The sequence below is a fragment of the Oncorhynchus masou genome, chromosome 9 (genome assembly GCF_036934945.1).
Source record: "Oncorhynchus masou masou isolate Uvic2021 chromosome 9, UVic_Omas_1.1, whole genome shotgun sequence".
In the NCBI taxonomy this organism is placed as follows: Eukaryota; Metazoa; Chordata; class Actinopteri; order Salmoniformes; family Salmonidae; genus Oncorhynchus; species Oncorhynchus masou.
The window spans coordinates 60,981,612-60,994,357 of NC_088220.1; the positions used below are offsets into that span (position 1 = coordinate 60,981,612).

Genomic DNA, 12,746 nt, shown 5'->3' on the forward strand with positions numbered 1-12,746 from the left:
GTACAGTGCTTGTCTATGGCTGACCCTCCTTTTCGACTTTTTCTTTTACAAACAACCCAGTGGTAAAGACCAAACAGCCCAGAGGTAAAGACCAAACAGCCCAGAGGTAAAGACCAAACAGCCCAGAGGTAAAGACCAAACAGCCCAGAGGTAAAGACCAAACAGCCCAGAGGTAAAGACCAAACAGCCCAGAGGTAAAGACCAAACAGCCCAGAGGTAAAGACCAAACAGCCCAGTGGTAAAGACCAAACAGCCCAGAGGTAAAGACCAAACAGCCCAGAGGTAAAGACCAAACAGCCCAGTGGTAAAGTCCAAACAGCCCAGAGGTAAAGACCAAACAGCCCAGAGGTAAAGACCAAACAGCCCAGAGGTAAAGACCAAACAGCCCAGAGGTAAAGACCAAACAGACCAGAGGTAAAGACCAAACAGCCCAGAGGTAAAGACCAAACAGCCCAGTGGTAAAGACCAAACAGCCCAGAGGTAAAGACCAAACAGCCCAGAGGTAAAGACCAAACAGCCCAGTGGTAAAGACCAAACAGCCCAGTGGTAAAGACCAAACAGCCCAGTGGTAAAGACCAAACAGCCCAGTGGTAAAGACCCGCTCCCGCTGGCCTCGGAAGTCTCTCACTCAGCCAATTAGCGGTTATTGAAGAGGCCGTGGCGTGTCGTCATGGTAGAAGGCCCAGGAGACAGCCAGTCCGCCACAGTTACTACATTATGAAAGGAATCTAGGGGCTAAACTTTATTTTAGTATTCTTGTCTTTTATGATTTCTTATTGTTGTTGCATCAACTTGTACATACGACTAATAAAACTTGAAACTAGGGGGAGGCCAGGGCCAAAAAGCACCAGCGCAGCCACCACTGAAGTGTCCAGCCTACTCAGAGGAGCCAGCCAGAAGATCAGGGAGGTCAATTATTCACGCCATGTTTGCCTCGGTGAAGTCTTGCGGCCGGGGAAGAGGTGTCCGAACACACAAGAAAGACAGCTATATGAATACAGCCCCCACACTTCAAAAAAAACAGAAAATATACCCTAAATCTCAAGAATGAATGCTGCAAATGAAGAAGGAAAAAAGCCTCACATTCGTCAATCGTGTGGTGGTGTTATTCTAAAGGACCACAGGTTTAAATCTACTGAATACACCTCAGGGCAACACAAATTGGCCCCATTTATTCACATTGGGCCTTTTAGAATAAAAAGGGCCTCTGTTTCTCCTAACTGGCTGGCTGAGCCATTCACATAACAGTGACGATTCCCTGAGCCATCAAAGCTGGATGGAGACAGCATTTATGAGGCCAGCACGTCATCCTCATATCTCACTGTGTCCGTCCGTCCGTGAGCGAGTAAGTGAGTGTGTGTGTGTGTGTGTGAGTGTGTGTCTGTGCACCTCTCCCTCTCTCTCCGTCTCTTATCATCCCCAGCAGTGTAGTGGAGTTGCTGTTTACCAGGCTGTGGCAGAGCAGAGCGGGCCCAGAGCGGTGCTAGTGGGCTGGGCAGACGGACAGGTAGAGATAGTGACCATGAAGTGGCGCCACCGCTGCTTTTAATCACCAGCCTGCGAGGCTCCTCTCCGGCGAGGCTGGCATGACCCTGAGCTTCCATCCCTCCACAGCAACATGCATTTTTAATCACACCGGTCATTCAATATAGAGAGCAGCAGCTGTCAATCACACAACATGTAAACACTCTAACCCCATACTCTAGAAGGTTGTGGAACCCAGCTAGGTCCCTGAATACACACTAATTTGCAGATCTAAAAAAGATATCAGTGATTTATCATACCCCCCTGCCTCGCTCCCTCCCTCCCTCTCTCCATATTTCTCTTTGTGACCTCTCATCTCCTCCACGTCTCTCAATTTCTCTGTCTTCTTCGCTTTCCTATCCCTTTCTCCTCCCGTCACGCACTCCTTCTGCTTGTTGACATTTGAGGTAGTATCTACTACGTAAACTAGACCCTGATACTGTAGTTTGTATTGGAGCAGGGTGGAGAGCAGCAGCTTCTCCCTCCATAAACTCTGATCTTTACACACCACTGGAGAAGGCCAACACAGTGTGTGTGTTGTGTGGCATCCCCGGGTCAGATTGGCCCCCCCTGGATCACATCATCTCTGCCCATCCATCTGCTGGTGAGCAGAGTGGACGCACAGTGTTATGAAACAGAACGGGTGCAAAGTGGAGGAAGGAAAGGTGGCACTCCGGGAGCCGTAGTAGCATGCAGGAATCGCCTGGGGGTGGAGCGGAGCAATGGGTAGAAGTACAAGACAGCAAATGAAGTAAGTGCATATTGTATTGACCTGGGTGTGTGAGCGCGATAGGGTTGGTGCTGCTAGGCTGTCAGGAGGAACGGGTGCGAGGGAGAGACAGATGAGGGGGGGGTGATATTTTGTACATCACTAATTGGAGCTAATTGTGAGAAAGCACAGAGACTAAATCATTATGCACTCTGTCTGGCCCATTGTGCCCTCTGTTTGGCCCATTGTGCCCTCTGTCTGGCCCATTGTGCCCTCTGTCTGGCCCATTGTGCCTTCTCACAGGATCAAGTCACACTAACCCCAGCGCCGATGCCCGCTGCCGAACAATCACACCAACTTGACTTCATTGCTCTGACACTAGAAAAGACTATTAGAACTCATTTGAGAAAATATCCTACCCGCTCAGCCCTGAGCACTGGGAGAATGTCTACCTCCCAAATGGCATCCTATTCCCTATAGTGCACTACTGTTGACCATAGGATGCAGGTCAAAAGTAGTACACTAAGTAGGGAATAGGGTGCCATTTGGGGGGTAGACATTTTAGCGTAGAATAGAGGAGACAGAAGAACAAGCACTCGGGATGAGAAGGGGATTTGCCCCAACGGCACTACAAGAGCTAATTACTGATTTATGTTTATGATTATGCAGCTAATGCAACAACGCACAGTTATAACAGAGGTTAAGTTAAATGTGTGGCCATCCGTGTACACTCTGCCCTCCAGAGTCACCCTCCTCTTCCCTCTGCCATCTCCAGCCTCCACAGCCTGTCACATATCAACCTGAAGTGCTTGGTGCTCTTTGTACTTGTTACCGAGTTAGGAGGAGTTGAGGCTGGCTAATCGGCTTCATTTGAATGAGTTGAGTGGAGTTGGTTGAGCTGTTAGCGTTGTCATGCTGACTTGTCCAGACCAGGCAGACACAGCGACACACTGTGACAAAGACTTGATGGAAAGCGCCGTACAGACGGAACAGAACGACTGAAAAGCTGAAAGTTTGTGTGATAAGAGATCTGAGGCCAGAGCACTGCTCAGATGGACTGATGTCTGATCTCCACTGAGGGTTTTAAGAGGGAACAGGGATGTAATGGAGGACTGAAAGGGTCCTACTCTCAGCATGTCACCAATAAGAAGGCAAAGACAATCTCCCATAGAGAATAAACAGTAGGAATCAGTAGGCTTCAGCTCTGGCACCGGGCTAATGGCGCACACATAAACACGCACAAATAGTACATATACACACAGTGTATAACACTTACATCCAGCCAGGAGGTATTGGTAATATTGCACCAGGTCAGAGGCCAGCACCAGAGGGTGGTTGGAGAGAAAGGGAGGCTGCAGCTCATTCCACAGTGGAGTCCTGTAACAACAAAGGAGAGAAACACACAGTCAATTACAGATAACATCTCAGAGTCTCTCCCAAATGGCACCCTATTCCCAATGTAGTGCACAGATAGATAGATAGAGATAGAGAGAGATAGAGAGATAGAGAGAGAGATAGAGAGAGAGATAGAGAGAGAGATAGAGAGAGAGATAGAGAGAGAGATAGAGAGAGAGATAGAGAGATAGATAGAGAGATAGATAGAGAGATAGATAGAGATAGCGAGAGAGATAGAGAGAGAGATAGAGAGAGAGATAGAGAGAGAGAAAGGGTCAGTTACCTGGCCAGGCTCCAGCAGGCCCGTGGACATGTGTTGAGCTCCAGGGGTGTGTCATCACTGATCTTCTGGGCTGTGCTGATTGGCCGAGGCTCCAGGACATGCTCCACTAGGGTGCCATAGCAACTGAGGATGTAGAGGGACTCCACCACTGACCGGCTGGACTGGTCTGAGGAACAGTAGAGGTCAACAGGTCAACGTTACAAAGTAAAAGGAGCGTGGTGTTGTGACATTGCTAAGTGTTTTGTCTACTTCCTGAGTGGGTTTGTACTTCCTTGACCTTAATGTTGGGTCTACACAGGGGGCTTAGAAAGGTCAATGCACAGATCCAAGTCAAATGGTATTTGCGATTCTCACACCGATTTTAAACTTCTACATTTTGCCAAATGAAAACGAAATGAAAGTGTTTTAGCGTGATGGTGGTTTTGGGGGTAACAGCTAGGATACTAATGCACTAGTGGGATATGTAATGATAAACATAATGCTACAAAGCCAAAGCAACCCCTCCTCACCTTTCTCTCTCTTCATGTTGGGGTTGGTCATGTACCAGGAGCGTGAGGCAGCAAAGACAGCAGCCACACAGAACTCTCCTCCACTGGACTTACTGGGGGAGATCTGGGGGGGAGGCTTGGCTTTGCTGCAGGAGAAAGAGCGAAAGAGAGGGGGTGAGTGGGTAGCAGAACACAGCCGAAGGGACACAGGGTTCTCCTCTTGGAGAAAATAAAGGTTGGCGGTTTGAGTTGTAAGATCAACTAAAGCTGTAGTTAAAGAATGAGAGAATGATACCAATCTGGTTTGAGATATTAAAGTTCAAACACTGTCACATCTGTGAACAAGCCAAGCTTTTAATACAATTACATTTCATGCGATTTAACAAAATAAAGAGCATGACTTAAAATGAAGTGCATTGGTAGCAACAACAAAAAATAGAAGACAAATCTTTTTTGCCCTGAATTGTCTCCAATTTCACTGTGCCGGTGTTTGGAAACATGATTTATGTACTGGTCTCTACTATTCAGCCAATTAAAAACAGCATTAGACATAATACAGGATATGTCCTCCCTCATCCAACACAGGGTTCCTGCAGTCGGAACTGGATAACGTATGTGTCTGTGTGTATTCCCATGCCAGTAGATCAGCTCTGTCGTTGATGACCTCCTTCCTTTTGTCATGAAGCATGTCATGTCCACTGAAACCACCACAGGCTGGCTTGACCATTGACTGTACTGTGGACTGGGTTTGTCCACACGCCGGAAAACACACACATGAATAGAACTGAGTTCCAGTGGATAACATAATGGTTATCACTTGAACATGAGTCTCGAATGCTGCTAGTCTTCCAGCTGCTTCCCCTAGTCTCACTTTGAGTTAGCCGTTTGAGAGAATTTACTGGGAGTTGGATTATTCAGACATGCCAGGACCGTTTGGATGAAAGCGAACACAGGAAAGGTTCAGTATGGTGACAGTGTTGCATATGCTAGAGAACAGTAGCGGAGTGGCCTGGTATTATTGTCCAGCCCTATAACCAAGGTGGACAGTAAAACCCCCGGTTTTCACTCACACACACACACACACACTCTACAAGATTTTGGAACATGAAAATTCTCTATAATGAAATGTAATATTCAACAATTCACTTCTGATCAATTCCTCAAACATTTTCCATACTATCTACCCCAAAGTGGTTCTGTTGAATCCAGTGTGAAGGCATACTGTCCAGTACTGGAACTATCCTTGGTCTCACAGCCTCAACCTGATACAGCCTGACACACTAACACAGCCTGACACACTAATAGGTGTTGAATGACCTGCTGTGGGCCTCAACTCTCCCTCCTCTTCCCTTATAACTGTCAGCAGCTGGTAAATGACTCACAGGACGAGGGGAGATGTTGATGTCTTAGTCTAGCCGACACCATGTGATGGGTGTTTCTGGGTAGAACCGGGGGAAGGCCTTAGTGGCTGTGTATTTATTAGTGTTGGATAAAGGGGGAGGCTGAATAACCAAATATCTACAGTAAGCCGTGCTAGCTGATGAGAGAGATAGGAACATGTCAGGATATTGCCTTGGCTAACTCTACGGCCCTCTCTCTCCTCCTCGGGATCTGTCCATCCGTCCGATTGTCTGTCTGTCTGTCAGTTTGTCCAGGAGATAGAGCCATGAAAACATCAGATCCTCGGCCGGAGATAGAGATAGAGCCATGAAAAGGAGATAGAGCCATGAAAACATCAGATCCTCGGCCGGACGGCCAGGGGTCAGCCGATACAGCACACTGCATCCTTCTCACTCCGCATTCCCTCTCTCCCTCTCCCTTTTCTCTTCCAGTCACACTCTCTCTACGTTTTCTCTTCCAGTCACACTCTCTCTACGTTTTCTCATTCAGTCACTCTCTCTACGTTTTCTCATTCAGTCACTCTCTACGTTTTCTCATTCAGTCACTCTACGTTTTCTCATTCAGTCACTCTCTAGGTTCTCATTCAGTCACTCTCTACGTTTTCTCATTCAGTCACTCTACGTTTTCTCATTCAGTCACTCTCTCCGTTTTCTCATTCAGTCACTCGCTCTCCGTTTTCTCATTCAGTCACTCTCTCTCCGTTTTCTCATTCAGTCACTCTCTCTCCGTTTTCTCATTCAGTCACTCTCTCTACGTTTTCTCATTCAGTCACTCTCTCTACGTTTTCTCATTCAGTCACTCTCTACGTTTTCTCATTCAGTCACTCTACGTTTTCTCATTCAGTCACTCTCTACGTTTTCTCATTCAGTCACTCTCTACGTTTTCTCATTCAGTCACTCTACGTTTTCTCATTCAGTCACTCTCTCCGTTTTCTCATTCAGTCACTCGCTCTCCGTTTTCTCATTCAGTCACTCTCTCTCCGTTTTCTCATTCAGTCACTCTCTCTCCGTTTTCTCATTCAGTCACTCTCTCTCCGTTTTCTCATTCAGTCACTCTCTCTCCGTTTTCTCATTCAGTCACTCTCTCTCCGTTTTCTCATTCAGTCACTCTCTCTATGTTTTCTCATTCAGTCACTCTCTATGTTTTCTCATTCAGTCACTCTCTATGTTTTCTCATTCAGTCACTCTCTATGTTTTCTCATTCAGTCACTCTCTCTATGTTTTCTCATTCAGTCACTCTCTCTATGTTTTCTCATTCAGTCACTCTATGTTTTCTCATTCAGTCACTCTCTCTATGTTCTCATTCAGTCACTCTCTCTCCGTTTTCTCATTCAGTCACTCTCTCTCCGTTTTCTCATTCAGTCACTCTCTCTCCGTTTTCTCATTCAGTCACTCTCTCTCCGTTTTCTCATTCAGTCACTCTCTCTATGTTTTCTCATTCAGTCACTCTCTCTATGTTTTCTCATTCAGTCACTCTCTCTATGTTTTCTCATTCAGTCACTCTCTATGTTTTCTCATTCAGTCACTCTCTCTATGTTTTCTCATTCAGTCACTCTCTCTATGTTTTCTCATTCAGTCACTCTCTCTATGTTCTCATTCAGTCACTCTCTCTATGTTTTCTCATTCAGTCACTCTCTCTATGTTTTCTCATTCAGTCACTCTCTCTATGTTTTCTCATTCAGTCACTCTCTCTATGTTTTCTCATTCAGTCACTCTCTCTATGTTTTCTCATTCAGTCACTCTCTCTATGTTTTCTCATTCAGTCACTCTCTGTTTATCAACCTCTCTAATGCAACATCTGCATATCAAAGTATGACTAATATGGTGAAGATGGGAAACAACAAATCCTGTTCCACGCTCTGGATCTCTTTAACAGAATCAATGATATGGGAGCTGGTGAATGGTTTGGGGAGGGAGGCAAAGAGGGTTGGGGTATGTGTTAGTCATAACAGAACACGTAACCTCACCCACCATGATTTGTGTGGGTGTGTGCGCGTGCGTCTGACAGCTAGTGGTGAGCGACATGGAGTCTGTAGGGCTCTTCTTTAGTGAGGTTTACTACCATCTCTCCAACGTTCTGCTTCCTCTCTCACGTACTGGAAAAAAATGGAAATCCTCAAAGCTTGTGGTCAACCGGTTTCAATATCCTCAGGAAACACAAATCCTATTCCAGGGTGGCTTGACTTTGGTTTTGGGGTGAAATCTTATGCTGACGCATTTGCCACAGGGAGCTGTGTGTGGTGCGAAGAAAGGTATTTTCTAGCCCCGCTATTCACCGTTGCCTTTGGGCAGAGGCAGGCTTGAGTAATACTTCAAGAAATAGCATTGTTTAAAAAGTACATGTTTTCATGAATTGAGGGGAAAGGCCCAATGACAAATGAAATATGATATAAATGTGGCTAAGAAGAGAAGAAGGCTGCAGGGCTGGCCTGGGTACGAACACACACGTATTTACGCCCGAACACACGCGCAAACACCACAGACTGTGATAAGTTGTCCTTGTGGTGTCTCCATACTGATCAGCTAGTGGCTGCTCTCCCTTTGAAGAATCCTGGGTTACCACCGTCTGCCAATGGGAGTGGGATCACAGCTTGGTTCTCTGAGTAAAAATGGCCGCAAAAGTTTATTCATCTGCGTTTCAAATCATTATTTTCCACTCGGTCTCACTTGAAGTGGCTTGAAAGTGTTCAGACAGACAGACAGACAGACAGACAAACAGACAGACAGACAGACAGACAGACTACTCTGGACTCCATATGGTACAGAGGAACCGGTCAGGAAAGAGGAACAAAATTAAAAATATAACCCAGTATCAATAAACTATGAAAAATAAATATACCGAGTGGGACGGGGGAGAGAGGGGGGCGATGGATGTCACTAAACCGAAGCCAAATCCCCTTTTCTCTCCTTCTCTCTCCCCACAAAATGTTTTTTGTGCTATTAGGAAGAGACTTCATTTTCTCTGCAACTTTAATTCACTGAAGAGACTACTCGCATGTCATTTCCACTTTTAATTTAACAAATGAGGACTCTTGACTGAGCTAATAGCTTTTCCTCAGGGGCATAATTCAATCTGCGACGTCCACCATCAAAGTTGTTTGGCATTACAGGGCTGAGGCGAACATGAGGCGCCATCAAGGGGTCGGGAGGGGGGCAGGGCGAGAGCAGCAGCTGACAGCCTCCATTTATTTTCAGGGCCCTCTCCGTAAACAAATCCGATAGAGCCACTCGTCCAGCGACTAAGAGCAGGGGGGGCTGTAGGGTAGAGCAGACCAGTGGTTGCATCTAAAATGGCACCATATTCCCTATATACAATTTTACCAGGGCCCATAGGGTTCTGGTCAAAAGTAGGGCACTACATAGGGAATCCTTTGGGAAACACGCAGTGTAACGCTAAACGGGGGTGAGAGGAGCGGAGGCAAAGCCCATGTTTAATATGTATCAGTTGCTGGGGACAGACAGACAGACAGACAAAGAGAGAGACAGAGAGAGAGAGAGAGACAGAGAGAGACAGAGAGAGACAGAGAGAGACAGACAGAGAGACAGAGAAGAGAGAGAGAGAGAGAGAGAGAGAGAGAGAGAGAGAGAGAGAGAGAGAGAGAGAGAGAGAGAGAGAGAGAGAGAGAGAGGACAGCCATGTGGAGGACAGATCCTTCAAAGTCACGTTTATTATTTTAAAGCAGCCTTCCAAAACAAGGTGGCCTTGGGGCAGGAGGCTGGAGCTACAGACAGAAGGCCGTAATGATGAGGCCATTTGGAAGTTTTAGCATCTCAGGGAAGGAATTAGAGGCTGTGTCCCCTATGTGCCCTGGTCAATAGAGTGCACATATGTAGAGAATAGGGTGTCACTTGGGATGCACACAGAATCAGAGATTTCAACCCCCTTTCCTCGCTCTATGTCTAATGTTCCTCCTCATCATACTAATACCGAGAGAGGGATTTATTGTGGAATGGTTGTATCCCCTGCCGGCCTGCCACACCCCAGAACAGCCCAAGATTGAAGTTCCATGTGGTGTTAGCACTGAGGCTATATTTAACAGCTAGTCTAGTGTGATCTCATGTAATTGGACAACGGTGGTCAGAGAGGTTACTCGCCACACTCGTCCATCCTGAGCTGTTAAAAAAAGGAGGGATACAGAGAAGGAGAATGAGGGATCATTAGGTTTCAGAGAAGAGGCAGACGTGCTACTGTATGTGTCATTGGGTGTGTCCTCATGACACCCTATTCCCTATATACACACAGACACATACACACACACTATTTTTGACACGTGTAATGCCCTACATTATAGGGGATAGGGTGAGAGGAAAAGAGGTTCAGGTCCTCATGTCAACATCCTCTATAGCCCGTCCAAACACCACACTTACTGTTTATAAAACACATTGGAATGATAAAGTTTGACAAATGATCTGTTATGCCCTCAGTTCGGGGACAAATGCCATTACAGAAACAATACTGCTTTAACTAGCTCGCTTGAGTTGGAGCCAAAGGCAGGCAGTTGCTGTCACTGTGGGGTGTTCATCATGCTAACAAATGCTAATGATGTACCTTTGAAAAGCATACCACTCTGAAATCACTAAGAGCCTAACTGGGAGGGAGGGAGGGAGGGAGGGAGGGAGGGAGGGAGGGAGGGAGGGAGGGAGGGAGGGAGGGAGGGAGGGAGGGAGGGAGGGAGGGAGGGAGGGAGGGAGGGAGGGAGGGAGGGAGGGGAAAAAGCTTCAATTAAAAAGTATGAGTGAGTAACTGGCCACAACAACTGAGGAAAGCCAAGACTTGGGGAAGGTCCACATGCTACTCATTTCCTAAAGTGAATGGAGGGAGTCGGCAGTCACGGAGGAACGAGAGAGGGTTGAGAGAGTGATTCGTCGTTGTCGGAGGAAAAGTTCACTGCACCGCCATTGAGCCCAGCCAATCAATCATCTGTCCATAAGTGACTCTGTCATAATGGGGCTTCTTTTTAAAAGCTTGTAAGCATCTGATTTCACAAGACAGCATTGACAGAGGGAGACTGGACTTTCTGCCCTCCTGGGTATCAGAGCTACATTGTTAGAAAACTCACGGCTAACTTAGAGAATTTAATGTTCTCTGTCGTTCGCAGTAGATTTAGGCCCAAACTGAGCGGCGTGGACACAAAAACGTCATATTAAACATATAGGCCTGCATGCGGCTGTGTAATTTACATTGAGGAAAAATGGCTATGACAAAATGCTGTATCAAATGTAATATCTTTCATCACAACTGAGGTAAATTAGATGAATTCGAAACAGAATGAAGCATGAATAGTGAAATGTCTGTACGTACAAAATAACACTGCTTTTTCATGACTATACAATCCACCTCTTATTGCAAAATGTTCCAGGATCAAGGAAATGATTATAAGCCTATAACAAATCAACAGACATATTGCAAGTCGACAACAATGCTTTCCTCTAAGTTCACACATAAGCACTACATTGTTTTCCCAGAAAGGAAGGCAAATCCCTCATTACATGACACTTATGACATTAACCAATTACATGATATAATTGGCGTAAAGAGAAAAGGCGCCAAATAGACGGATGGCTAAAGCCACATTAGGCCTGTTCACAACGGACAGGCTGTGTGCAATTTAGGACTCACGCATGCACACGCACATCCGATTGTTCAACAATATTGCCAAGAAATAACAAAGGGCGATAAAACCACAAATAGGAACATCATGAGATCCACACAAAGGCATTATTCTTAAATTAACTGTGTCTGTGGTTTAATGTGAACAGCAAAAAAAGAGAATGAGAAATAAATAAACAGCAAGAGAGTGAGCGAGACATGGAGACAGGGAGCGAGACATGGAGACAGGGAGCGAGACATGGAGACAGGGAGACGAATACAGGGACAGACAGGAGGTAGACAGGGAGCGAGACAGGGAGGTAGGGAGGGAGCGAGACAGGGAGGTAGGGAGGGCGAGACATGGAGACAGGGAGCGAGACATGGAGACAGGGAGCGAGACAGGGAGGTACAGGGAGCGAGACAGGGAGCGGGACAGGGAGACGAGACAGGTAGGGAGGGAGCGAGACAGGGAGCGGAGGGGGAGCGAGACAGGGAGGTAGGGAGGGAGCGAGACAGGGAGGTAGGGAGGGAGCGAGACAGGGAGGTAGGGAGGGACAGCGAGACAGGGAGGTAGGGAGGGAGCGAGACAGGGAGGTAGGAGGGAGCGAGACAGGGAGGTAGGGAGGGAGCGAGACAGGGAGGTAGGGAGGAGGTAGAGGGGAGCGAGACAGGGAGGTAGGGAGGGGCGAGACAGGGAGGTAGGGAGGGAGCGAGACAGAGGGGTAGGGAGGGAGCGAGACAGGGAGCGAGACAGGGAGCGAGACAGGGAAGCGAGACAGGGAGGGAGGTAGAGGGAGCGAGACAGGGAGGTAGGTAGGGAGGGAGCGAGACAGGGAGGTAGGTAGACAGGGAGCGAGACAGGGAGCGAGACAGGGAGCGAGACAGGGAGCGAGACAGGGAGCGAGACAGGGAGCGAGACAGGGAGCGAGACAGGGAGCGAGACAGGGAGCGAGACAGGGAGACAGGGGGCGAGACAGGGCGGTAGGGAGGAGACAGGGAGGGGGAGCGAGACAGGGAGGTAGGGAGGAGACAGGGAGCGAGACAGGGAGGTAGGGAGGGAGGTAGGGAGGGAGCGAGACAGGGAGGTAGGGGAGCGAGACAGGGAGCGAGACAGGGATGTAGGGAGGGAGCGAGACAGGGAGGTAGGGAGGGAGCGAGACGGAGGTAGGAGGGAGCGAGACAGGGAGCGAGACAGGGAGCGAGACAGGGAGACAGGGGAGACGAGACAGGGAGGTAGGGAGGGAGGTAGGGAGGGAGCGAGACAGGGAGGTATGGAGCGAGACAGGGAGCGAGACAGGGAGGTAGGGAGGGAGGTAGGGAGGGAGCGAGACAGGGAGGTAGGGAGGGAGCGAGACAG

The 12,746-nt window shown here is 47.8% G+C and overlaps 1 protein-coding gene across 7 annotated transcripts in view; it reads right to left on the reverse strand.

Annotated features, from left to right (window-relative positions):
• Positions 1-12,746, reverse strand: part of LOC135546378 (BCAS3 microtubule associated cell migration factor-like) — a 363,062-nt gene that overhangs the window by 235,285 nt on the left and 115,031 nt on the right. For all 7 annotated transcript variants that reach the window (XM_064974752.1, XM_064974747.1, XM_064974748.1 and 4 more), the window contains 3 exons: positions 4,421-4,545; positions 3,912-4,077; positions 3,510-3,610 (listed from right to left, as the gene is read on the reverse strand). In XM_064974752.1, coding sequence (XP_064830824.1) covers positions 3,510-3,610; positions 3,912-4,077; positions 4,421-4,545 — 392 coding nt within the window. The remainder of the gene's footprint in view (positions 1-3,509; positions 3,611-3,911; positions 4,078-4,420; positions 4,546-12,746) is intronic.